At 41.3% G+C, this 27,956-nt stretch overlaps 1 protein-coding gene across 1 annotated transcript in view; it reads right to left on the bottom strand.

Annotated features, from left to right (window-relative positions):
- Positions 1 to 1,453: 1,453 nt before the first annotated feature.
- The window catches only part of LOC149318817 (catenin alpha-3-like), a gene marked incomplete at its 3' end in the record, with an annotated part of 238,323 nt that continues 211,820 nt past the window's right edge, over positions 1,454 to 27,956 (bottom strand). The window contains exon 9 of the mRNA XM_089508358.1: positions 1,454 to 1,561. Within this exon, the coding sequence (XP_089364484.1) occupies positions 1,454 to 1,561 (108 nt within the window). The remainder of the gene's footprint in view (positions 1,562 to 27,956) is intronic.

The raw sequence follows: 27,956 nt of genomic DNA, 5'->3' as shown, positions 1-27,956 counted from the left end.
AAGGGTAGGACAGGGCATGGCAAGAGCTCTGACTTACCTGGAGGACGGCGATCTTCCGGTCTGGGCCTATCTCCCCTGACCCACAGGTCCTTCAGCCGCGAGAAGAATGGTGGCCGCCTGTCAACCGGGGGCTCCTGTCCGAAATCTTCAAGGGTTTCAAAGAACGCTGCCTTGAGAGTTTTAAACTTCACTCTACATTGGTGCAGCGTTCTTTGAAACCCTTGGTTTCGGAGGGCACGAGAGGACTCGAGAAAATGCCCCCGGTTGGACTTGTTGGTGCTGGCCATCACCCTCCTCGCAGCTGCCTGTGGCATCAGGGAGTCCAGGAGGATCCCGACCTCCTCATCGGTCCAGTAGGCCATGCGGATCGGGACCCTCCTGCGTGGCTCTGCCATGTTGATCGCCGTCCTGGGGTCTTGCACAGTTGCGCACAGGTATATATGGGCACCTGCGGCTCAGGGCCGTTAGGCCAAGGTGGTCCTAGGCCAATGAAAGCTTTCAGAGGAGCAGTTTGAATCTCTCCCCCAATAGATGCCCTCTGGGTGCCCTATTGATACATTCAAATGGGCCATTAGGAAAGCTTGAATTTGAGGGGGATTGATACATTGTCAAAGGGGCAATTGGCAGTTGGAGCTGATGTATCTTTTTCACCCAGGAAAACAGGCGCCAGGAGACCTTTTGTGTGTGTGTGTTTGTGTGTGTCCCCCTCAGGCACGTGGCAAAACATGCCCACAGCACAGATCAGGAATGATAGGCAGACACAAACTGTGGATAATGGGATACATTTATTCATGTGCTTATGCTATTACAGAACAATGCACTCTGACATCACAGATGATGGCACAGGAGCCATCCTTCAGATTCTCCTTGTCAGAAAAAAATCTGCCAGGGCATTCCTCACAGTCTCCCCTGCTTTCTTCTTCTCTTTCTCTTGAGCCTCTGTGATTGGTGCCAGGGTGGGCAGCACAAAACGGCGCCTATATCGCATCCCCTCATCCAGGACCCTGCCCTTGGTCTCACAGATGTTGTGCAGAATGACACATGATGCCAGGATGGGCACCACGTTCTCCTCTGCCACCAGGAGTGGGGCAGTGAGACAGCGCCATCTCGCCTTCAATCTGCCAAACGATCTCTCCACGGCCCCCCTCACGCGATTCAACTTCTTGTTGAAGAGCTTCTGTTTGGGAGTGTGGGGGGTCTTAAACGGTGTCATGAGCCACTTCCGAATGGGGTAGGCACAGTCAGCCAGTATCAGGGGCCTGATCTGCTGGCCTCTGATGTTGATGCTGGGGTTCCCTTGCACATAGATGCCAGCCTCCATGGCCTCGTAGATGAGAGAATTCCGTGCCACCCTGGCATCGTGGGCTGACCCATGCCATCCGAGCTCCACGTCCACGAACCTTCCTGTGTGGTCACATGTCCCTTGCAGGATGACAGAATAGGAGCCCCTTCTGTTGACATAGGCATTCCTCAGCCCCAAGGGTGGTATGATCAGGCAGTGGCACCCGTCCATGAGGCCAACCACTTGTGGGAAGCCGCGGCGACCAAAGGCATCCATAATCTATGGAGGAAAGAAAGGGAGAGAAACAGAGGAACTGAGATGACAACTCTTTTACACGTGCGCAACTGCACCATAGCAAGAACAGCAAATGTACAGTGAGGGGGTGACACTTGACACAGAATATCACAGAGCTGCCAAAGATTAAAGGGAAGGTGGTCTGGCTGTCCCTACCTCACGTGCGTTCCCCAGGTACACAGTCCGTGACAGCAGCAGCTTCTCCATGGCCAGGGCAAACTCCATCACGATCTCCCCCACGGTGGCAACGCCAGTCCCAAACAGCGCCCCCGTCACAATGTAGCTGGACTTGTGTGCCAGTGAAAAGACACCAATGGCCACTCTCTTCTCCACCGGGATGGCTTTCCTCATCACTGTGTCTGCCTTCTCCAGTTCTGGGCGCAGGATGCCCACTAGCCTGTGGAAGAGGGCACGGGGCATTCGGAAGAAATGCCTCCATTGCTCATCAGACCATATGGTTGACACAAAGTTGTCCCACAAGTCTTGGGATGCAGGGACCTTCCAGCATCGGCGGAGGCGTGCCACTCTGGCCAGGGCCATGGCACCGCCAACAGTAGCCTGATGAAGTGCTATGGCAGCCACTGCCGTGCGCTGTTCTGTGTCATCATCATCATCACTACTGCAGTCATCCAAGTCTACAGCTGTTATGGTGGTGGATGATGGGACCTCCATTGCAGCGGCAATGGAGGCAGAGGGGCCGGAGGGGGCAGAGGGGGCGGAGGGGGCAGAGGAGGCGGAGAAGACGGCGGTGGCACCGGCGACAGCTGTGGCTGTGGATTGCAGCTTCAGGAAGACCACAGGGAACAAAGGAGAGGAGGCATCCATGATGCCAGTGGTGGCACTCGCAATGCGCAAGCGGGCAAGGATGCCAACATCAGCTGATCACCAGCTGGCAGGAGGCCACCTTTGTTCTTGGGCAGGGCGGGGGAAAAAGTTTAAAGGGGCCTGGCGCTTTAAATGTGCACATGCGCATTCCGCAGCCGGCAAAAGGGAAATTTGCTGGCTGCTGCTGCTGGAGTGCCGCAGCTGCGCACTTCTCATGCGGCAAAAGGAAAAAAAAAGCCGCGGTTTGGGCCGCCCGTGCGGAAGCTGCCCCTTTCTTTGCGCGTCCTCCGAGGCGGCGGTATAGAAGCTACGGGTCCGAAACGGACCCAGGTGAGGCGTCTTCACTGCCCCCCATGTGGAAGCCCCAACACCTGAAGCACGTCCCCGGGGCGGGCGGTCTGGAGGCTCCGTATTCAGCAGAATACACCTCCAAGACGTCTTCTCCTGCCCGTCTGTATCCCGCCACTGTATAAGTAACATTCAAATGTACACTCCAGAATATAAAAACAATACAGAAAACAGAGAGCCTCCTTCTTTATTTATATTTTAATATATTCTATTTTTGTTAATTCAATCAGTCTAATTCAAGCAGCAGAAACTGGGGAAATCTACTTGGTTAACAATTTAAAATGAAACAAACTAATTCATGCTGCTTAGACTAATAGGTGAATTAGAGTGCAGTTATCTTTCAGACTATGCACTTCTCTATATTTTGCACTCTAGTTCTTACTCATGAACTGATCGAAAACACTGTTTTGAGAGAACACGCTCTTTAAAATGTGCATTTTATGGGGAAATGCACTTAGCAAAGTATGGGGAAAATGTATGCAAAATGAATACGGAGGAATGCTTACAGAAACATGTATTTTATGGAAACTGAATTTTAAAAGCATATTTTAAGAGCAAATGTGATTAAGGACCAAAACACACTGCTGAAATAATCCAGTTTGAGACCACTTTAACTGCTCTGGCTCAGTGCTAGGGAATCCTGGGAATTGTAGTTGATTGTAGCACTAGAGCTCTCTGACAGAGAAGCTAAATGTCTCACAAAACTACAGTTCCTAGAATTCCCTAGAGCCAGGGCAGTTAAAGCGGTCTCAAACTGGGTTATTTCTGTAGTGTGTTTTGTACCTAATTTTTAAAGTTAAATTAAACTCACAAATTGAACATTAATTCTGATGTGTTCGATAAAAAACAGGTTCAACTGGACATGTGACTGAACACCTACAACATGGAAATGGATCAAAAATAGACTCATCCATCTATTTTGAGTTTAGATTAAAGATATAATTAAAGAAAGTATGCTTATAAAATGACTACATTCTATTCCAAGGGGGAAAAAGGGCAAAGACTTAGCTATTTCAGTTATCCACTCATGGCAACTAAATGCTACAGCAGCTGTAGAATATTCAAATCACCACACTCACACCCCCAAAATGACATACTTACCAACTCTCTGGTAGTAAATATATTCATTCATTATTTAAAAATAAACAAAAAGTTATTTATTGACAAGGTAATCAGAATAATTTTATAAACGTTGTTAACTGCCCTTAAGTCGACCATGACTCATAGCAACCCTGTGGATGAGACATCTCCAAGACCCACTGTCTTCCACTGCTCTGCTCAGGTCATATAGACTCAGGCCCATGACCTCCATTATTGAATTTGTCCGCATTCTTTAGGATTATCATATTTTCTAGTAAATCATAACTTCCCATGATGTGGCCAAAGTACAACAGCCTCAGTTTAGTCATCCTGACATCCAGAGTTCATACTTAATCTGTTGAAGGACCCCTTTCCTTCTTCTTCTTTTTGCTTCAAACATACCCCAAAAGCCCTTTTTATTGTTTTTAACCTCTCTAGTAAGCCTGAGCTCTTTGTGCACTTTAGCTTTTCTGACTTTACACCTACACGTGTTCGCTATTTGTTTGAATCCTTCTTTGTTGATTTCCCCCTTTTCCCATTTATTATACATGCCCCATTTAAAACTTAACTCCTTTGAAAGTTCTTTAGTCGTCCTTCCTAGTTTCTTGAGACATTTCCCATTTTTCTTCCTCATTGGAACTGTTTGAAATTGTGCCTTCAGTATCTCCCTTTTGAGAAACTCCAGTCGCTCCTGAACTCCCTTCTCTTTTAATATTCTTGACGGGGATCACCCCCAGTATTTCCCTTAGTTTACTGAAATCAGCTTTCTTAATGTCTAGAATGCGTGTCTGACTGTGCCTGGCTTCTCCTTTCCACTATATAAAAAATTTCAGGAGTACGTGATCACTCCCACCTAATGACCCACCACTTGCACCCCATTAACCAGGTATTCCCTGTTGGTTAGGATCAGATCCAAAATAGCTGATCCCCTTGTTGCCTCTTCCACCTTTTGAACAATGATATTGTCTTCCAGGCAAGTGAGGAATTTCCTAGACCTTAAGGTTTTGGCTGAGTTTGACTTCAAGAGAATATCAGGATAGTTGAAGTCCCCCATCACTACTACATCTCTCCTTTCTCAGTGTGTAGTCATGTGTTCCAGAAAGACATCAACTAGTTCCCCAGTTTGACATGGGGGTCTGTAGTAGACTCCCACAATAACACCCCTGTTGTTTCCCTCCCCATTAATTTTTATCCAGACACTCTCCACCTGGCTTCCAGAATGTAAGTCCTGGATCTCTTCACAGGTGTAAACATCTCTCACATATAATGCTATTCCTCCTCCTTTCTTGTTTGGTCTATTCTATTAATGCTTTTTATTGTTTTGAATTGGTATTGTTTTAAGTATGTTGTTTGCCACCTTGAGTCCCATTATTGTGGGAAAGCTGGGATATAAATGAATAAAATAAATAAATAAATGTGTTCCACATATGATGCTAAAGGCAGAGGATTGTGCCTACCACTAAATGTATGGTGTATGAAATAACTTTGAGACCATTAACAATCAGGAACAATTCAGACATTACCTGGCACAGTTCTAGCAATGTGAATAGTTGAAAGAGGTACCACCTGAAAACTGTATTTAGTAAAAGCATTAAGGAAAAGTCCATACACTGCTTTACAAATGTATTTTCAGCTGTCATTCTCACATTGCTTCATGACACACAGTGGAAAGTGTTGCACAACTGTTTGAGAGGCTGTCAGAGGCCATTAATGTCTTCTTCTGTGCTGTTTGATGTGCAATAGCCATTTTGCAGATGCATCCCATCACTTTGCATTTCAATCACTCAGTGATGAAAACGCATGTGGGAACTCAGGAGAGGACGTGGACCTTGGAAACAACTTCTTTGATTCAGCAACTTAACAAAGAAGAATATACTGAGGGGCAAATGAAGCATGCAGCCCTGTGAAAGAGGACAGTGAGAGATCCCTGAAGGATGCAAGAAAAACAATGCAAATAAGATACATTACATTAGAACAGACTGAAGATTTTTTTAAAAAAGAGAAGTAATAAATACAGGGAAACGACAATTTAAACCACTTTATTGTGGCAGTGGATTTCAAATTAGCTGTAACCATTTTGGGAAAGATCTAGGTGCCATGGTAGACAGTAATGAGGAATGTGAAATGTATTTTTTATCATTAAAATATTCTTCACAACTCTATGGCAAGCTATCTCTCTCCCGCAAGACCTATGCTGTCCTCTGACATTGGCTAATGACATGAGAGTGGTAAAGGTGGTCAGCATATAGAAAGCAAGTCCTTTGAGAAAAACTGCAGGAGGTACATTTCACTCAGGAAAGAAGACTGGGAACAGACAGGACATGACAGCACTCTTCAAATGTCTGGAGGACTGTTGCATAGACGTTAGCAAAGATCTGGGACAAAATGCTGATGCTGATATACTCAAGCAAGTCCTGTGTGCCTTCATGTGTTCTTCTGAGGTTATTGCAGAAGAAAGTATCTAATACCTCCTTTGTCCAATGACCCCTGCTTGCATACACTTATCAGCTTCCAGCAAACACTCCCTATGGGCATTTAGTGGCTGCAACATGAAGAGCAGCCCAGGTAGCATCTGGCTGTATTTCTGCAGCCAGAGACACAAAGAAGACAGTGTCCTATCTTTAGTGTCTGGAGAAAGAGGCAGAAGAATGCTTGGCAGAAATGTATGTTCCCACAAACCAGTGCTGGAACTTTACTAATGCCTTTGATTCCCAAAGTGAAGGACTAGTTTTCATGGGCTTAAATGTGGAGATTTGTGTTGAACCTTAGGAAAAACTTACTGATGGTAAGAGCAGTTTGTCAAGGGAACTATCTGGTTGGACAGTTGGTGGGTTCTCCCCCACTAGTGGTATCCAAGCAGAGGCTGGTCAGCCATCTCTTGGGAATGTTCTATCTCTGAATATCCTGATTTAAAGAAATAGGTCAGACTAAGTGGCATCCAACAAGTATTGACAACTGCACTGCCTCTGACATTAATTCTTCACCTCTATGAGCTTTTAAAGTCACATGGAGTGCCCAAGGTACCCCCTAAGATTTAAAAATCCACTTCTCACTTTTAAAAATTGGTTGTTGAAAGCCCTATGATTCATTTAAGGTGAATTGCCTCACCTGGAATCTCAATCATGGGTGGTTCATCCTAATTTGGGAGGCAGAAAAAAGGCAGTATGGTGAATCTTGAGGGATTGAGGGGCTCACAAACAGCTGTGGGGGGCAGATGTGACCACATGCACTCTGTCCATGCTGGCCCTTTGAGGACTCTTCCAGCTTTCTGACTCTGTTGAGACCACAGGAAAGGCAAAAGTAGGACATACAACCCAAGTTTGCATTCATACATTAGGAACCATAAAAATAACCATCTTGTTAACAACTGTTTTACCTAACAAATTAATCAAAAATATTTAAACATTTCTGTGTAAAGAATTTTCTTAAAGTCCTTTTTTCCATTTTAGGATCTTTTAGTGCTATTGAGACTCTTCAGCAATCAGCTGTGTGCAGCACTGTAGCTATGATATGATATAGCATGTAATATAATGCTCTATTACCCACTGCAAGCCACAAAACCTGCCTCCATTGAAAGACAAAACTGTAGTAACAAGGAAATTCTACCAGTTCCACTTGCTCCCGCATTCACATCTTTTAAACCTTGAGACTCTTCCATGGTGAAAATGAAGAAATCTGCAAATGTTAAATTCTTTCTTTCTTTCTTTTTAATTTTTTTAAAAAACATTTTTTCTAAACTCACACTTGCAAAATGCAAAGGTTGAAGCTTCCCAGCATAGAGGGGACAGTGTTGTCCTTGTCTTCCACAAGGGCATTAAAGAAAAAGAAATCTCAGGGGGGAAAAGAAGTGACACTGTTAATAGATAAGTACAGTTTTAAAACTCCTGCCTGGATAAACACATTGACATCTTTGTTGCTCCTACATTGTCTGTCTGTCTGTCTGTCTATCTATAATCTCAATTTCTTTACATTCCATATATGAAGAGATCTGTAAATTTGAGTTAATTTTTATCAAAACTAAACTTGAATTATATTCTCATACATTACTATAAACCTGGACAACATGAGATACAATTACAACCTTACAGTAAGACCCCAAATAAAGTTATCCAGAAGTTTTTTACATGGAGTAAAGACCGGAAACTGAGAGAAAGAAGTAAACCCTACAAAAGACAGTGGAGTTTATCACACGTGAGGAATTTCTCTTAATTTCAAATGAAAATAAAGTGGGGCCAGAATGCATTTATGTGAATTCGCTAGTTTAGCGAAGTTACGTGAAAGCAAATTGCGTTCGAACTGGCTTCCTATTGCCTGAAAATAGCATGCCATTGACTGAATTTGTGTGTGGTAGTCTATCATGCAATAACATTAAACCCCATGATTGCGTTCGGATTGCCATTGGATTATACTTCCAATTTCCCTTGTCTGATAACGTCCAGTGAAAATTGCATTGTGTGGTAGTTTGAGCACTGGACCACAATTCTGGAGTTCAGGGTTTGATTTCCCTCTGGACCATTGAAACCTTGGGTGATTCACACACACTTAGCCCCAAAAAAACCATGCTAGGGTCACTTTAGGGTTGCTATAAGTCAGAAATGACGTGTAGGCATACAACAACAGAAGTGCAGGATTGTTTTTGTTCTTTTTTTACAACACAAAACTGTCTTCAACAAACTGGTGCCCTTTAAATGTGTTGGATTACAATTCCCATCATCTCTAGCCACCATGGCAGCTGTGCTCCAAGACATCAGGAGAGCATCAGATTGGGGCAGAGTGTTCTAGAAAGAGAAGGGAGAGGTTTATACATGGAATCAACATTATTCTTGGTTTGAAAGATAGGAGTGAGCCAAGAGTATTCAGTGCCTCAGTCCTAATTATTCTTGCAACATTTGGGTTTCTACAAACAGGGCTTCCCTCCTCACCAAAATGATATGAGAAGCCAAAATTAAAGGCTGGCAATGTGCAAGTCCTCCCTACAATCTAAAATCTAAACTTGGGGACTGGAGGAAAATTTCACTTTGGGGGAAATTTGGAGGAAGGAATAATGTCCTCATCCCCATTTTCCACAGCTATACATTGTCATATGCCTGTTCCCATGGCATCCTTGCCTCCTCCTTTTTTTTTGGCTGGTGACAAAAAGTTCAGATTCCTCATCTTCGGACCAAATTCCAACATGGGAATGAAACCATATTGGAATAATTCAGCATCTGTTGCCCGGCAGCTGTTGTGTGCTTGCATTCTTCCTCACCCAACCTCATTCTTTTTCTACGTTTCTGAAACCTCTTGCCTCAGTTGGCTGTCATGGATGCACATGAAGCATCTTTGGCAAGAAAGCTCAGCTCGGCACTTTGATTACTTGTCCTCTCAAGTACTCCCATTTAAACGCTGGCCTGATGATGTAATCCCACCAGCTGATGACTATTTCTGATTTTTTAAAAATGTCCACTTTACTGAAATAAAAATAGCCCGTGGTTTGTACACACAAACTTAAATGTAAAGAAAAAAGGAGATTTTTTTATAGAAATAACACTTCTGTGAGAGATGGACATTGTGGCGGGCCTGATTATGCTAGTGCTTTAGAAAATGGATGGAGAAATACAGGGAGTGAGAAATTATGGCAGTCTTTTGGAAAATGCATCAAGAAATATGGGGAATCAACAACCACATCAACTATTCTTTTCTTGAGCCATTCAGTGGCCCTGTGTTGAGTCCAGATCAACTCTTTTAAAGCACAAAAGCAGTGATTCCCAATCTCAAGTCCTCCCTCCCCCTGTATTAGACAAGGTGACCCTCAGAAAATGCACAGTAAAGCATATAATCATGTCGGGATGGCTGTTATATGGTGTGTGTATTTTAGTTTTGCCATTTCTCTCTCTCTCTCTCTCTCACACACACACACACACACACACACACATATATATAATTTTATACTGTTTTTAGATTATTTTAACTGTTTTACATTTTTATTGTAATGTTTTTTAATGGTTTTATCTGTGAGACACCTAGGATCCCTTCTGGGAGAAAGCCGACTGTGGAGAAAAGATGAATTCGCCTAGCAAAAACAGCAGACAATCACAAGCCAGCTGCCCTCATCCAATGAGATACTGGCAGGGAAAGATTGAAAGTTTCATTGTGGCAGTTAGGGACTTCAGTTAGGGTTCTGTTTAGTCCACAAGTGGACGGTGTTCTGAGAGTTCCAGAGTGAACTGTTAGTTGGGGTTTGACTACAGACCCAGAAGGTTCTGTTAGGTCCAGAGAGTGACCTTAATATATTTGGAGTCTGAAAGAGAGACTCAGAATAAACTGAACTCTAAGGAGAGGGTTTCGGTTTCTTGATATCCTGCGGGATTCAATAGCCTAAGTTTATTTACAGATGCATATTGGGAATGGGAAAAAATGGTTGAGGATAAGGCTCTATCAATCTTTAATCCAGTAAGAGAGAGGGGTTAGAAGATTAAATATGTTTGATAATAAATTTAAATGGAGCTTTGATGATCTCCTGTGCTTTAAGCAGTCAAACAGTGGCCCTGTCTTGGCCTTTAACTCAGCAGACCCTTGAATTTCCGCCCCTCGTCTTGTACTGGTGTAGGTTAAGACTGGAGCCGTTCAGCCAGCAGTATGTGCTGGTCACACATCTGGCATTGAAGCTCAGAGAACGTCTTATACTGCCTGTCAAAGAACATTGTCATCATCTGGGGCCACAAGTCCATTTCGGCTGTGGTTGTTAAGACAGGAGATGGAAGTTTGGCACTGTCTCTCTCTTTCACGGTCAACTGAGTGGCTCTATCTTCCATGGCAGTGACTTTGCCACAGTGCAGAAGCATATACTAACTGTCTAACTGTATTGCAGACATGCTTAAGAACTGATGAAAAAACAAACACAGTAGCTTGTGTGAAATGAATGTGTGTGCTGAACAAGCTGCAGTATTTATAGGAACAGTAATGAGAAGGAAAGGACAGAGAATTATTTCCCTTCCTGTACTTACATAACCCCACCGCTAGGTGGTAGTTACTAATCCTCAGTGTGGTTCAAACCTCTTAGTCTCAGTTAGAGAAAAGAAAAATCTTTTTGAGGAACGGGGCCACTCTTCACCAAATCACAGCTTTCAAGCCCTTTGGCTCTGACAAAGCTTAACCCTCAACCTCCTCGTCGGCTGTCAGCCCAAAAGAAAATATTCCTGGTAAAAACAGGCATCCTTCTGCTAGTTATATAAAGGATTCTGTTGGCAAGGACCTGTCTCCCCCCCCCCTTTTTTCCCCCCTCTTCTTCCAACAAACAGCCGAATAGCACAGGCTTAGAACTGTTCTAAATCACCAGATTTAGAACCCTTTTTACCTGTCTCTCTCTAAGGAGATAAGAAATAAATATAGCCAGGCAAGAAAGACAAAGTTCCTAACCCCTCTCCTGACTGTCTGAGAGTACCCAGCATCACCTCTCCTCCGTTAGGAGTCAGAGGAAAATACCCAGAATCTGCTATCTGCTTCAAAGGGTTTTACTCCCTCTCCCTCGCACAATAGCAGACTTACCACCAGACTCACTTTCCTCAAAGTATCTATCTAACTATAACTCCCAAGTTCTTAAACTACCTCTGCCACCATGTGATGATCTCCTGTGGTCTAAGTAGTCAAACAGCAGCCCTGTCTTGGCCCTTAGTCCCAGCAGACCCTTAAATTCCCTCAAATCACACTGCCACCACCAAGTGAATTTATAATGGATTTCCCTTAACCTTAACAAACACTGGGACTTGTTAAGGACTTATAGTTCTCCTTCTTGCTGATCTACTCAAGCATCAACTGAGATAAGACGCGTGTCAAGGAGTGTTGAGTAGCAGATACTTTTTAAGGAAATATTTATTATAAGTAACAAAATAGAACCAAAAGATATTAATGCAAGATCTTAAGGGTCTTGCAGGTTCAATGTTTGCAATTACAGAATATTCATTTCATACAAGCTATGATAAACATAATAATAAAAAACCCTAAACGTTGTACTCTGATATATTCCTACTTCAAAACCCGCTAACTCCTAAGACTCACTCTCTAACTGTTCCTCTCCATCTCCAACTGACACTCTCTCTCTTGGACTCAGAGGCCTTTTATACCGTTCTGACGAAAGCTTCCAGAAAAACCCTTGATCCTGCTCACTAATTGGCCAAGTGAGCCTTCTGTAAGCTGTGATGTCACTCTTTATTTGCATATACACCCCCCGGCTTAACCCTTTATTGCCTGAAGAAGTCTTCAAATGACTGGAGGCCTAGTCATGACAGGAGCATACAAAGGATCTAAAATTGGATAAAAAGTTATTAAAGTGTTAAAACCCAACAAATAATATGGTTTATAGTTATAATATGCTAAACTTATATTATATGTTATAATAAAGTGATAATAGCCTGAGTGGCAGTGTTAGCAATACGATTACGTTTAAAGAATACACATGTAACTAAGTAATAAAGAAAGACTACAACAACAACAACTTCATATCATTGATACTTTGTATAATTCTATTTTTAAATAAACTTCTGTTATTGTTTCAAGAAACACGTGGCCGGAGTTTTAAAACAGAAATAGGCTACTAAACCTTACACAATATAAGTTATACCCAAGAGGGTTAATGGAAGGGGGGCAGCAGTGGGATAAGAAGGCCCAGGGTGCTCTCAACCTAAAAGAACAATGCTATGAAAAAGTTAGAGTGGTCATGACAGCGACATACAAAATGAAATCAATAATAATAAAAATAATGTTATTTATAAACCATTAATCTCTCTAAAATGACCATATTTTTGGCCCTGTAGTTATAGTGATAGCCTGATCAATCAAAATAGAACCAGTTTGTAACTGGAACTCATTCCTAACAGTACCATTAAGAGGCAATCAAAGGGGCTGCTGGAAACGTCTGACTGGTACTTGTTATTGTGAGGTGTCTTCATGTCAGCTTTGATTTATAACAACCTTTCATTGCTGTTGTGTGTCTTCAAGTCATTTCTGAGCTATAGCAACCCTAAGGCAAAACGGTCATGGGATTTTTTTGGCAAGTTTCTTCAGAAGGGGTTTGTCATTTCCATCCTCTAAGGCTGAGAGAGTGTGACTTGCCCAAGGTCACCCAGTGGGTCTACATGGCTGAGCAGGAATTTGAGCTCTGGTCTCCAGAGTCATAGTCCAACATACAAACCACTACATCATGCTGGCTCTCCAACCCTATCATATTGTTTTCTTGGCAAGATTTATTCAGGAAAGCTTGGCCTTTGCCTTTCCTTAAGGCCAAAGGACTGAGTGATACTGGTTTTATATCAACATAGATCCAAAATACAGCGGTGCCTGTCCAAATGTTTTCTTTTCTTTTAGTATATGTTGCTCAGTCCAAATCCTTATTTTCTTTTAGTTAATATATGTAGGATTTCTTCCAGAAAGAAGGCAGTACTTTTTTGCTGCATATTGGTTCAATCAAAAAGAGGCTCTCACTCTTCCCAAAGCTTTGTTTCAGCATAAGGCATATTTTTCTGTTTAGTTTTTAAGGTTCTTCTACAACCACAGAGAAACTTTCTTGATTCTTCAACCTTTGGGCTGATTTTAAGAATATATCAATACCTATGCTGGATTAGACTGAGGAACTATGTTGTCCAATATTCTGTACACACAGAGGCCAAATATTTGTCTATGGAAAGCCCACTAACAGAACAGAGGACAACTACACCCTCCTTCCCACACCACCCAGAAATTGCTACATAGAGGCATATTCCTTCTTTTAGTGAAAGTGATACATAATCATCCTGGCTAATAGCTGAAGCGTGGAATTTAGTAGTAGAGAATTCTGCAGTTCAGCTTTGTTCTGTGTGCTTAATTTTATTTGTCCTGAATCTTGCACCATTCATTTTCAGAGGATGGCCCTGGATTCTAGGAGACCCCTTATCTTGTACATCTTTATCTCATCTCCCCTTACTAAACAGCCCCAAAATGACAAGCTGTTCTCCAGTAAGGGCCAGCATTCTGGTCATTTTGGTTACCCTTTGTACACTTTTTCAACCTCTACAATCCTTTTTAAGTGATGTGATCATCACTGTACAAAATATTCTAAATGTGGCTACACCATGGATTAATACAAGGGTAATATGATGCTGACAGGTAAGTTCTGATTCCTTTTCTAATTATGACAATCTTGAAATTTACCTCTTTCCACCCACAGCAGTCACACACACTGGGTTGATATTTTCATAGAGATATCAACCATGATCCCCCCAGATCACATCCCATCAGTGTGTATGTGAAACTGGGGATTTTTGTCCCAGTATGCATCACTTTATATTTGTTTTTGCTATATCATTTTAAAGACTATTCTCTACGTTTAGAGATATCTTTTTAGAATTCTTTACAATCTGTTCTTGTTCTGACCACACTAAATAATTTATTGTCATCAGTAAATGTGATCACGACATACACCTAACTCCAGGTTTTGCAACAGAAAATTCTATACACCTGAAGCATGGTAAATATATGTGTTTTGCATTACCTTCTGGGAGTAGTTTCCCTGCAATCTTGAATCTTCCAGTGTATCTCCAAAGCTTTTATTTTTTAAAGCAAAGGGGGCAGATGTGTTGGGAGACTTTATATGAATTTTTGCATTAGTTTATTAGGGACTTGTATATTTCCCCTTTGCTTGCTTTATTAATTGCATTTTTGTTTACTCTGTAATATTTAATTAATGTTTTTGCCACTGATAGCATAGCAATCAGATTGTTTCCTACTTGAGTCAGTGGTTGTTTTTGTTTGAATGCAATGTATTTTCTTTTTTCATTGTTCTGTGAAAATGTATCTGCAGGTAGACAGAAATAATGTTGTAATATCTGCCAATGTTGAGACACATATACACACCTCTTAAAAACGGGTCAGAGACCCTGGTAGCCAGAGACTCTTGGGAGATGTAGAGCAACATGTGGGGACTCAAGCTTAGGAACCACTGTACAAGAGGAAAACACAGAAAACTTTTGATTGCAAAGTTAAAGTAATAATGTCATCTGGATTCTCCACCAAGACAAAGGCCCTGTACAGACAGGCCAAAATAAAACTGCTTCAGGTCACTTTGGAGGAATGCTGTTTAAATGATGCATGTGTCCTAAGTGTCTGGAAGCCGTGCCAAAGCCATGCTGTAGCTGGAGCATGACTTTGGCGCAGCTTCCAGACTCTTAGGACACATGCATCATTTAAACAGCATACCTCCAAAGTGACCCGAAGCAGCTTTATTTTGGCCTGTCTGTATGGGCCCTGAGTAAACAAAGTGTGGCACTTTCACAGAAAAGGTTTGAGCCACAGTTGTGAAGTGTCTCATATTAATAGTTTGCATTTCCATCTGCCTGCTTTTGGGGGGCAGGGGAAGTGTTGCACATGCACACACAGAATATCCATCAACTGCATTAAAAAGAGTGCATCAACAACTAGAGAGGTAAGCATATGAGGATTTGGACTGAGCAACATTAATTTTAATAACACATTCATTTATGGTTTAAACATAGAAGCAGATTAGCTTGCCAGTAACTTGGCATTTTGTGGATTTCAGGACAATTTAAATGGACCTTCCTGTTTATCTAATGGATGCAGCAAGAATATAATCTGTAATGAACTGCATAAGGCCCGTGTGGTTAACGATAAGGAGCAGGGGCCATTTTATAAATGTATAATTAACATCCCCTCTCCTTTAGACAGATAGGTTATCAAGAATCATTTGTCACGCTAAGCCAGGTGACTCTGCAATCAATGGCTATAGCTCCATCAGACTCAGACGACCTTATAAGCAGCAAATATAAGCAGTGAATTACGAGCTACAGAGCCAGGCATCGATTGTGCTTCTTGCTTATTTATGTCCCAGAGCTATATTGTGACAAAGTGCCTCTAATTTTATACCATAAATCTTTAATATTTCTATTTACAGTGTGTTGTAGAAAATATAATTTTAGAGCTTAATGATGCTTTCTAGCTACATATCAGCTAAGCGTATTTTTTCAGATACTGCCTTTTGTGTTTTTGTTTGGGGTAAATAATGGTCATGGCTGGAGTCTCAGTTAAGGGCTTGGGTCAACACAAAAATATAACAGGAATCCTGCCTATGGAAGATTTTTCTTTTTATATTCTGCTGTACAGTCAGTAAGCATTTTTAATGTAATTAGTGTCTGACCTCAAGCAGAGCATGTTCTGCATATGATTTTCTTTTCATACCAATGCCTCTACTCCCTCGGGAACTATGTACTTACACAGCCCAATCATTACCAATGTGTTTGGGGTTATTAAACATGCCTCCTTACCACCTAAGGCAGCAGTCCTAAGCAGACTCACTTAGAAGTAAACCCAATTAAAATCAATGGAATTTATTGTTAAGCGAATATGGCTAGGACCTGACTGTACTTTTGTGATACAGTCACCTTGTGCGTGATGGCTTGTTCGAGCACATAACAAACAGCAGTCACTTTTAAACTAGACATCATAGCACTTTCAATGATGGGCACAAGATACAATGGTATCCAAAATAGAGTAGAAAATGTTTTATGCTTAGACATACACTACAAAATCAAGGTGCATGGTATCCTCACCCAGTTAAATTTTTTTGGCACCCATGGTAGAAAATTGCACAAAGTCCTCTCCCCTCACACAATCTTTCTGGCATAAAAATAGATTAATAAAAAATAATAATACATTACTATTTTAAAAACCAATGCTCTTTTAATGTGACACAAACAAAAAAAACTAATGTTAAGGACCAATACTGATCATCCCCAAATGTGTTCTCAGCAATGCCCCCTGCTTTGCATAAATATGTACACTGGAACAGGTTATAAACATATAAGTGGGCATTAATGATACAGCAACTTATAACCAGCAATAACAGCTCTTATATGTAGTCTGTATAACAAGCAAGCCCACAGTTAAACTGTTATTGGACAATGTGATTTTAGTCTGCAAATGAGGAAATAAATAAATAATAGCTCCCTCAAATAAAATCTCATTGTACATAAAAAGTTAGGTGTCTAGAAGGGTTCCAGATAGGCTAGCTTTCTTCATTAATTTGTAGGTAGTGGAAGTATTATAGGTCTAGAAGCACTCACCGGAAATAGTTGGCAACCTGAATTGGGTCACATTATCCATAGCTGAATAATTTGTGTGGATGATTATGCACAGTAGTGAAAGGTTGCACTTGATGCACGTTTCTCTTTCCCAACAAAATTATTTGCTTCCATCTGCAAGAGAGTTCTCACACAAACTACAACCTACAAATGTGAACTGCCAACTTCCATGTATGTATTTTTTTTAAAAAGAGCTCATAACCACATATTCATTGGTTCAGGTGACATCCTTTTGTCTTCAAGAGATTTTGAAATGAGTATAATTTTTAAGAACTGGATGCACCCTTACACATCAGGCTTCTGAGAGGTATTAACATTCATGTTAACTGTATTTCACCACTTAACGTTTAAAAGGGCCTTTTCACGACCTGTTAATGCATAAGGTCATCTGTTCATGAAACCATGAAGCTCTGTTAGGTAACTAGTTGTTTATTATTATTATTATTATTATTATTATTATTATTTTCTTCACCCACTCTGTTAAATTAAAAATTCAAATGGATTTGAAACAAAAGGAAGCAAATAGCTTACTATGTGCTTCCAAACAACAGAAATCTGGGGGATGGAAATTCTTTTCCTCACCTCATTCTGTCTGGAAAGCAAAAAAAGAAAGAGGAAAATAGGGGTGGGAAGTGAGTGGGAGAGAAACAAGAACTGAAGAGTAGATTTTGAAATGCCCATATATAGCTATTAAGAAATGGGAATCAGCAATCTGTGCAGTAGTACAAAATATTGCATCAGAAAAAATAATCACAAAATTAAGTGCTGATCTACACAAGACCCAATATTACTGCAGTCAATTAGACAGCATGAGGTTTTTTTCCCTGAAGAGAAATTGGAACGCTGTGCATTTTACATGAAGAAAGATGCAGGGTTTCCTTTCACTCAGTTTATTTGAATGTCAGAGCTAGAACCCTGCACTGCTATTATGTTGACTCTCCTTGGCAGCTGGAAATCTTTCTTAGCCTACATCCCTTAGTTGCCTATTATTCCTAATTAGATTGCTCCCAAATGTTATAGTCTTGACTCAGATTGGTGGAAAGTATAACACTAACCCCCTTTGCTAGATTTGGGCCGCTTCTACACCAATGAAAAAAATCAGCCTCACTTAGCCTTTTTCTGGCCTGCAGAGAACCCACAGAAACCCCATTAAGTCCACACACTTGCAACACTTTGAAGCGACACCAGCACAACTGGTCACACATTTTCCCCTCTTCCCCCCAATATTTCTTTTTTATTTATGAACATGTGCAGATATGAGATCAATGGTGAAGTGTTAGAGCAGGCTATCCCCTCACTCTTGCTCCTACCCTGTCATTGAATGAGGAAAGTAATCAGAGGAAAGAGGGCATGTGGATACACCAAGCAAAGGAAAAGGGAGTGTGAGTTTCTTACTCCTAATGCTTATCACTCAGCATTTTTAACCAGCTCCAACCTCCCAGGCTGGAGCTGGAATGCAGGATGGAAGCAGGGATTATCACACACTAAATCACCACTGAATCTCTGGCCACCAACAGCCCAGGTCCAAGCCACACTCCACCAGTTCTTTTTAGAAGTCGGAAAACAGAAGTCCATTTCTGACAAAGGTAATATGTTTTGGGAGGAGTGGTGTGACCCTTCTTCACGGTGCCACCTGGTGTGGCCAGCACGCCCCTGGAGTCATGGCAGTTAAAGTAATTCCAACCTGGATTATTTCTATAGTATGGATGCCTTCATCCCTCCTCTTCCTCCTCATCTGCTTTACAAATTTTTTCTGTCCTGGAGAGGAAGAAAAAGGCAAGGAGGGTGCTTGGAGCCTCTGCCTGAGGGACAGAGAGTTGGTGGAGGAGAGCTATTTCCTTATAAAGTGTTAAAATATGAATATACTTGAATGTGTGCATGAAAATATGCACATGAAACAAATAAAATATTTTTATTCATGTAATATGTCAAGCAGGGGGATACAACATCTATAAGTAGATGTAAAGGGGGTCATAGGATAAACAGTTTGAGAACCACTTTTTTAAACTCGTTGCATATAATCCAGAGGACAACATCCACAGATAAAGGGGTTTTGTATACTCCATGTCCCTTTTTCTTTACTACTTCACAGAGCTCAATACCAATCTTCAGCAGAAATAACTTTCTCAGGAATAAGGTTTCCACAAAATTTGGGATCCTTCATGGAACATCTAAAATTCCTAGCCAATTCTCTACTAACCATGGACATCATCACCATGTTTATTTGAGTAGCACTTTTCAATAGCAAAGCCATGTTCAAAATGACTTATGGTAACATCAAAGCTTTTAAAAAAAGATATTCCATGATACAAAAGTAAAAAATGGAATAATTCTATAAAAATTACAACTTTAGATTTCCCTAATCATAGAATAAGCTAAATTGCTTACAGAAATAAACATACACTAAGTTTAAACAACCCACTAATAATTCACAGTAAGGTCAAGTTTTTTAAAAAGGAACACTAAAAGAAAGAGAGCAAAAGCAAAAAATAAATCCTAATAGCAGCCTTTATAGCTGGAGTCCATCATAATTATTGGGAAAATGTAGGAAGCATTTTTTCTGTACCTAAAAATAAACATTTAAGCAGCTGAATGATTAGTACTGTTAGTGTACAGAAGTGACAGAATTAAGTAATGCCTCCACAGAGGACATTTGCTCTGAGAAAGGAACTGGTTTCTATTTTTAAAAATAGATACATTATGAGGGCCAGTTGTCTCTGAAAAGGAGCAGTATGACACAACTTTAGCTGCTATAGGTCCATCTCATGGAATCCTGGAGTTTATGGTTTTACAAAGTCTTTAGGTTTCTCTGCCAAAGGGTGCTGGTGCCTCACAAAACTACAGCCCCCAGGATTCTGTAGGATGGATGACAGTTAAAAGTGGTGTCAAGCTACATTATTATTACAGTGCTACATTTGAAAAAAAAATCAATTAGGACACATGGAGAAGGATAGACCATTGAGTTCAAACGGATATACTCCTAGGTAAGCAGATGTGGGATGGATTGCATTCTAAAAGACAAAATATGTCTGGATGAGGATTTTACTCCCACTCTATTCTCTTTTCCCTTCCTCCCACTCCCCACACGTATACAAGAACTAACTTTCTGTCCGCAACACAGATGAAATGGAAAATGCTGTTATCCAAGCAAGGAAGAAAAGACGTGAAGCAATAGCAAGGAAGCAAAATTTCTCTCTCCTTCCCACATCAGAAACTCTGTACAGATAGATATGTGAGCATACAGGCTTAGGAGTCAGGGATTACACACAAGGAGGAATGTGTTGTTCCAGCAACTGAAAGATCAAAAATGAACAATTTTGTAGCACAGGTCTTCCATGTGTCTTTGAAAAGCAGCTACAAGCTTCGAAAATCAGCTCAACGCTTCCTGTTTCTTTAAAAGCCTTCCTACCCTTGACGATACCTCTTCTTCCAGTTGGTTCAATTAGTCCTTTGGAGCCTTTTATCTGCCATCTTGCAACTCAATGTCCAAGAAAACAAAGAAATGGATCCTAGACAGTGTCAGGGATGATGGGAGTTGTAGCTCTTCACCTCTGGCTCGAACTCACCACCTTGTTACGCACCGGCGCTGACCAGCTTTGGCCAGTGGTTAAAGCTTTGCTCTAAAGCAGCAGAGTTACAGAGAATAGGCTGAAGACCCTGACAAACTCTCCAAGCCTTCTCACTCTTGCTTCCACAGAAGTCTTCACACTTCTTCAGGATCCAGCTGGCTCTTGTATCTTCACTCAAGACACCAGACAACTCAGTAGTCTTATATAAAAGATCTACTTTATTCTACTATATACAGCTCCAAAACTATCCAACACAACTCCAATACTCCACAACTACTCACTACTACCCACAAAATACATTGGGATTCATAGCCATTATTATAGCCCTTGGAAAACACCACCCACTCTTGTCAGTTTCTACCCAGTGGGCGTGTACAACCATTTCATTGGTTCTCTTGGTTCATCCCACAATTAATGATTTCATCATTTCACCTTGTCCACTTAACAATTCTCAGGTGTGTTCAATTATCCACTTTGCATTTCTGTCCTTGGCATTTAGGACTTGTTAATTACATTACCATTTGCACCTGTGTGGCTTCTAATTGCTTTTTGCTGAGTCATCCTGACTCTTCACATACATGTTTTATTTCTTTCATTGTATATCCCATGTTGCTTTTTCCTTAACAGACAGATCTAGCCTGAACTCTCTCTGGAAGCCAAAATGACTAAACTGAGGCTGTTGTACTTTGGCCCCATCATGAGAAAGCATGACTTATTAGAAAAGACTAAAATGCTAGAAAAGGTTGAAGGTATTAGAAAGAGAGGAAGACCAGATGGATAGACACAATCAGGGAGGTCATGGGCCTGAGTCTACAAGACCTGAGCAGAGCAATGGAGAATAGGGGATCTTGTTCAAGTTTCCAGTGTCTAGATGTCATGGACTTGGAGTTATGGTGGAGACAGACAAATATAGACATGCCTTTGTTGTACATATGTATGCCACATATGTTAGGAAAATTACCTGTTGCTGCCCAAGTTGAACTTGAGAATCCTGCTTATGTTTTCACTGGAACCAAAGTCTGACTGATAGCATGCACAATGCCTAAAATTGATGTCAAATCAAGCATCATGCAAAATGGACCAAAACCGGCCGTTCTTCTCACACACACAAAAAAGCTAACGTTTGCTGATAGATGCACAAAATATTCAAGGTGTCAACCTAAGTGTAAATATCACATTTGGTCCACATTGATTCCTAAAAGTGCATTCTATAGTCTAAATAAGAAATGCTCTTCCAGGAAAATATCCAGAGTAGCTGGGATGGGGACAAAAAGACTTACTATTGTCTTCATTTTGTTCCTATTATAGAACACAGCAGGTTTAAAAAAACAACAACGCCAAAAGTATGTTCTGATTAGGTTAACATACACTTTCAGCATGAAAATTTAGAAGAAATGTATTTATGCGTAGAAGTTAAAGTGGTCTGATTCAGTGGACCAACGTCAGACAAAACTAGTAGTCAGACACCTAAGGAGCCAGGGGGGTATAGTGGCTTGACTGTTGGACTATGACTCTGGAGACCTTGGGTTCAATTCCCAACTCAGCCATGAAACCCAGCGGGTGACCTTGTCCAACTCACATGCTCTCAACCTCAGGGGAAGGCAATGGCAAACCTCCTCTGAACAAAACGTGGCAAAAAACCCCAATGATAGTGTCACCTTAGGGTTGTCATAAGTCAGAAACAACTTGACCTCACACAATACACACACACACAAGAATCTTAGGGAGAATCAAGATTCCTTTTTTAACAGGATGTGGGGTTCATAAATCCATTTTTTAAAAAAGCTAATACCCAAGCTGACCCCAGATGAGTATGCTCAAATCCATATGTGAATTTAAATGTTAATGATACTCTCTTGTCATTAGGAAGATCAAATTCTGCTGAATCCAAATTTTCTAGCCCCAGATCTTTAAAGAACAAAACCTCAAAGTGGCTTAATAATAGGGCTGAAAGCATTAGCTAATTAACTGGAGTCATTAATTTAGTATTTCATTCATTGATTTAATGTGTAGATTGCAGATTAATTAAACTATGCTGCACAAGAAGAGACAAACCACCTTAACCCTGAGCAGTTAATTCTATCCGATATATTGTAAAGCTTTATATGTTTCTAGACTCTTAAGTCTTATGGACTTGTATTGACAAAGTTCAGAGCTAAGTGGCTGAAAAACACAAGATCTAATTATCAGGTTGTGTGTCATAGGCAGTGTTGATGTTAATACCTTTAACAGATTGTGTGTCGTTGGCAATATTGATATTAGTATTCGTCCACCAAAGTCATTTCTGATTTTGCTATGTTGGTACTATTATAGCAAAGCAACAAATTACCTCAAAGTTATCTTTTCAAGTGAAAAAATCAGTTCAAATGTACACTGATGTATGCTTAACAAAAATCTGAAGGGAGTTTGACTGATCCACAGGGGGAGAAACCAGAGTTGGGCAATTCTTTATTAGCACCAATTAAATTCTCTAGAATTCTTAACTAGTAGGGAATGGGGAAGAAATAGAAAAGCCCCAAAATTTAGGCCCAATAATGTGGTGATGAGGTCTTTAGCTAAATTCAGTCCTACGACAGAGATTGCCAACTGTGTGAATGACTGGTATGTATGCTGGAATGCATTCAGTCTCAGTATCTAAAAACACAAACCCTGCTTGCCACTCAGAAATCTGTCCTTAATCTGCCCCTGCTCCCCATATATTCAGGTTCCTTCAGCAGCACAGAATAAAAGCACATTGGCAGCCTGGCAAAACTAGAGATTAAATTTTAGTTGGTGCACTAGGTAAAAGAGTCATTTGAAGGAATTGCACTCTCAATGGAATCCCTTGCTCAGCATTTATTCTCCAAAACTGGTGTAATTTTAAAATTCAGATTTCTGAAATTACAACACTTCCTTCTTTATTTTATGGGTAATTATTACTGGGATGTTGTTTGAAAAAGAAAGAAAGAACTAGTGACAAGCCTGTCAACAAAAATCAGTGTCTTTACCATACTAGCTAGAGGAGTGATGGAAAGGCTGTTTTAAGTCTGGTGCAGACAAACAAGATGTCTGATACATAGGGTTCAGCTATAAAGCATTTTTTCCTCACAAACTCCTAAGTGCCTGATGAAGAAGATCTTAGGGATATACATTGTTGTTCATCTCATCATGTGAATGGGAAACTGCAAAGAAAATAATGACCTTCTCCACCACTACCATCTTCATCTACAAGACTGTGGGGGTATGTTCTGTCAGTCTTGGCGAGAGTGCTTGCATTTCCAGGTAGAACCTTTGTAGAAAATGTACAAATTACAGCAATTTTGAAACCACAGTATGCTACCTAGTGCCTTTCTGCATGGAGTTTTTAAAATCAGAAGTGCTGGATAGCTAGTTTATTTGTTTTTTGTCTGTTTTTATTTAATCAGACAGACTGTGTGCTTGCTGTGAATGTGTGTGCTTTGCTTTACAATGGGAAAAATCACTCATCTTAAGCAAATTGCCACTCCTCAAAAAACACAAGGTGTTTGTTTTCACTTTCTTGCACTGGAGATGAAAAATCTTATAGGGGTTAACAAGCTCTCAACAGGCTGACTCTATATGTCAAGAGGACCTGCTTCGTCAAATAATTTAGCAAGATTTCTTTGCATCACTAGAAGATCCTTGCAAGGAATTTAGGCCTAAATCCAATTGCTATGAGACCCACAGGAGGAATTGCTGAATATGCCAAATCTTATGTCAGCCCATTGATTTGATGGATCTACTCTAGTTGGAACTAACCATTGGATTTAGAGTAAGGTATATAAGGAAGGATTATCCATCCCCCCCCCCCTCCGGGGTTTCTAGGGCCAGGGAGGGAGGGAAAGAGGAGAGCACAACAGGCATACTTTAGAAATAGTTCCCATTAACACCACTATTAAACTACAGATTTAATAAATAGTTATGGAATACTGAACAGGACATATAAAAGATAATGAAGAGTTAAGACATATAGTAAGAGATAAGATAGCTGTATTAAGAAAACCATTTGTTGCTGCCTGTGAGAAGCAACTTTTCTACTTTGTAAGAGGGGGCAGAGAAAGGTTATGTCAAACCTCCCTGTCACAGAATAAAAATATGAATGTACACACACTGCTTCCTGCACAGTCATGTGTGAGATGGTTCTTACTAAATGTTTTATTAATGACACCACTGAACCTGACCTAATGAAAGGCCCATGACTTGCTGACAGAAAGGATTTGCATTGCCTTGGATGCCTGCCTCCTTGAACCACAAATGCCTTTCTGTTGCTTAGAAATAACAAACAGAACCCAGCCACATCCAAAGGAAGGATAACTAGATAACCAGTTTAACTATTCAAACTCTTCCAAACTCTTCAGAAATGAAGAACAAATTGCAGAAACCAATTTGGCAATGTTGTAGAGAACTGTGATTACCCTGGTTGTTATTGGTTGTGATTAATAATGGTTTGATCAGCAAGACTTTAGTGGCTTCCACTGTCAAAGTAAACAGTCTGAATTGTAGAATATAGCCAAAAAAGTTGGCATCGCAGTATTTCTTTACCGTTATAATGAACTGAATAATGAATTGATTTGTTCTCACAAGATAAGGAAACCTAGCTCTTCCTGTTGCCATGTTTCCTATCTAACTGCCCAACGACAATATTTTATATTATCTTTGTGTACCAACCTGGACAGTACTTGTACTGGCTCTCCTGGCAAAGCCTGCAACTTAGGGCTCATCTACACTCAGTAAATACTCTAAGCTGCGTCCATAGTATTCTGACTACAAATTCACACCCAATTTGCCCCTTACCTTAGTTTTTGGCTGTCTTCACCAGTGACAAGAAGCGGCTGCCTTCCCACATTGTCCCCATTCATTGCCTGGCACTGATGCTGAAATTAGAACAAGACACTCAGCCTCATCAATGCCGGTCTCCTTATTCTGACCTTTGAGCAACGTATGCCAACAGGAGCAGCACGGCGTGATGAACAGGGGCCATGAGTGAAAAGGCAGCTTCCTTTGTCACTGAAACACCTCTACTCAGAAAATGCAGAAAATGGTGAGTTATTTAAATGCAGGTTAGGGGGAAGAAGTCCCAAATCTGAAGACAGTCCAGATCTGATTCACAGTTTTGACCCTGCATTGTGTAAACAGGATGTAGTGAGCCTGGGGGGAACGTGGGGTAAAAGACCTGTGTAGACAAGGCCTAAACAGAATGCATCATAGACGACAAGCAATATTTTTGGTCAGGAATGCACCAGGGCACCCCAGTTGTAGGTCTGAAACGTCATGCTGTATGAGCAGTCCCTCAAGACACCAAAGGCAGGCCTACACCCAAACGCATATGCCCTTGTTCTACTTTCAAGATTCTTGGTCTAAGTAAGCAAAGTTCTAAGTAACTGAAGTTCTAAGTAAGCAAAACTTCCCATATGAACAAGCAACGTTTAGGTTCTTGGTTTTCTGGCAATCACATTCAAGTGCTCTCTACATGGAGCTGCCATTTAAAAGTATCAAGTAAATTCAAAGGATTCAAAATACAGCTGCCAGCGTTCTGAACAGAAAAAAACTGTTTAAAGCAGATGCCTCTGCTATATTAATCTCAAGCTTTCATTTGTTTGTTTCCAATATTTCAAGTAGGCAGGCTAAAAATGCAGCCAGTATACTACTTTTCTGTCCAAACATTGTGTATCTGATGGTGGCACCTGGTGGGTTATGTCGGTGGAGCAGTTAATCCACTCTAGGTTCTAGTATAAACTTTTAGGGGGCTGTACAAAGAGCTGAAGCTGTTTCAAGGGTTATAGTCAGCACCTCCTTCAAAGTCTGCACTAAAAACACTAGAAGCAAGTTTACTACTCCTGCAATCAGAGTCTTCCATGCCACTAACACCAAAGAGAGCCAGTCCTTTCGTCTAAACCACCAAAGCCTGTGCTATAATAAACTTGCTGGTCTTTGAACGGTTACAAACTCCATATTGTGGTTATTTATTTATTTATTTATTTATTTATTTATTTGGCAACCAAGGCGGGATACAAACCGCCGCTTTGCGGCGCTTCCCCGCTGCCGCCATTTGCTCCGCACGGGAGCTGCAGCAGCCAAACCGCGCGGCTCCTGCGCGGAGCAAAAAAGAAGCTCCATTTCGGAGCTTCTTCTTGCGGCGCACTGATGACGTCGCGAAGCGCCGCTGGCGCATTCGCGACATCATAGGCGCCGTGACATGTCTGGACGCTATGCGTCCAGAACGTAAAGATGGCGGCGCCCATGTGGAAGGGGCGCCGCCATCTTGTACGTATAGGATACGTACTAGGGTTAGGGGGGTGCGGAAGCACCTCCCCTTCCTAACCCTAGTACGTATCCTATACGTACTATATGGCGGTTTGTATCCCGCCCAACATTACACAGAAATATGTGCAAGCATCCTTGGATGGTGCAGGTTGGACTAGACATGGCCCTTTCCAGCTCTTATATTCTTAGAACGTGTCCAAAGAAGGGCAGCCAAACTGGTAAAGGTCTGGAAACCATGGCCTATGAGGAGAGATTTAGGGAGCTGGGTATGTTTAGCCTGGAAAGAGATGGTTAAGAAGTGACATGACAGTCATATTTAAATATTTGAAGTGGTGTCATATTGAAGATAGAGCAAGCTTGATTTCTGCTGCTCCACAGAACAGAACCCAGAGCAATGGATTCTACAGGAAAAGAGATTCCCCCGAAACATTAGGAAGAACTTCCTGACAGTAAGACATGTTTGATGGTGGAATATGCTCCCCTGGGGAGTGCTGGAGTCTCCTTCTTTGTAGATTTTTAAGAGAAACTGGGTGGCCATCTGTCAGAGTGTTTTCTCTCTGTATTCTTGCATAACAGGGGGTTCGTTCTTGTGGTCACTTCCAACTCTATGAGTCTATGGCCTGTTACAGACTGCCAAAATAAATCTGCTTCGGGTTTCTTTGGAGGTATGCTGTTTAAATTATGCATGTGTCCTAAGAATCTGGAAGCTGCACCAAAGCTGCACTCCAGTGCTTAGGAATGGAGTATGGCTTTGGCGCGACCTCCGGACTCTTAGGACCCATGCATCATTTAAATAGCATACCTTCAAAGAGACCCGAAGCAGCTTTATTTTGGCAGTCTGCAACAGGCCTATGATTCTATAATTATTCTAAGACCCCACTCAGGTATCTTAGCCAGGCAAAGCTGTTCCAAAAAAAGCAGGCAGGGAAAGAACTGGGGATGGCTTGACCTTAAAATCATGTCATCAGCATTATGTACTGAGGTGTTATGGAAAGAAGCATCTGGGGGCTTTCAAAGAGAGCTTTTCAGGTACTAGGCTACATCCTGTACATGGAAGAAATAAGATATCGGGTAATAGGTTGCCCGAAATAAACAAAAAGAAATAAAAGAGAGCCCCCTTCCCCAGCTTCTAAGTACCACTGCTATTCTCCCTCAAAGAATTGCAGCCAGGTACTCCCAAGAAAACCTTGT

This window comes from Sceloporus occidentalis, unplaced genomic scaffold (genome assembly GCF_023333645.1).
Source record: "Sceloporus occidentalis isolate IW3139 unplaced genomic scaffold, rSceOcc1.0.p SCAF_2, whole genome shotgun sequence".
NCBI lineage: Eukaryota > Metazoa > Chordata > Lepidosauria > Squamata > Phrynosomatidae > Sceloporus > Sceloporus occidentalis.
Note: the sequence above shows the minus strand (reverse complement) of the source record. Positions and strands in the feature narration are given on the sequence as shown.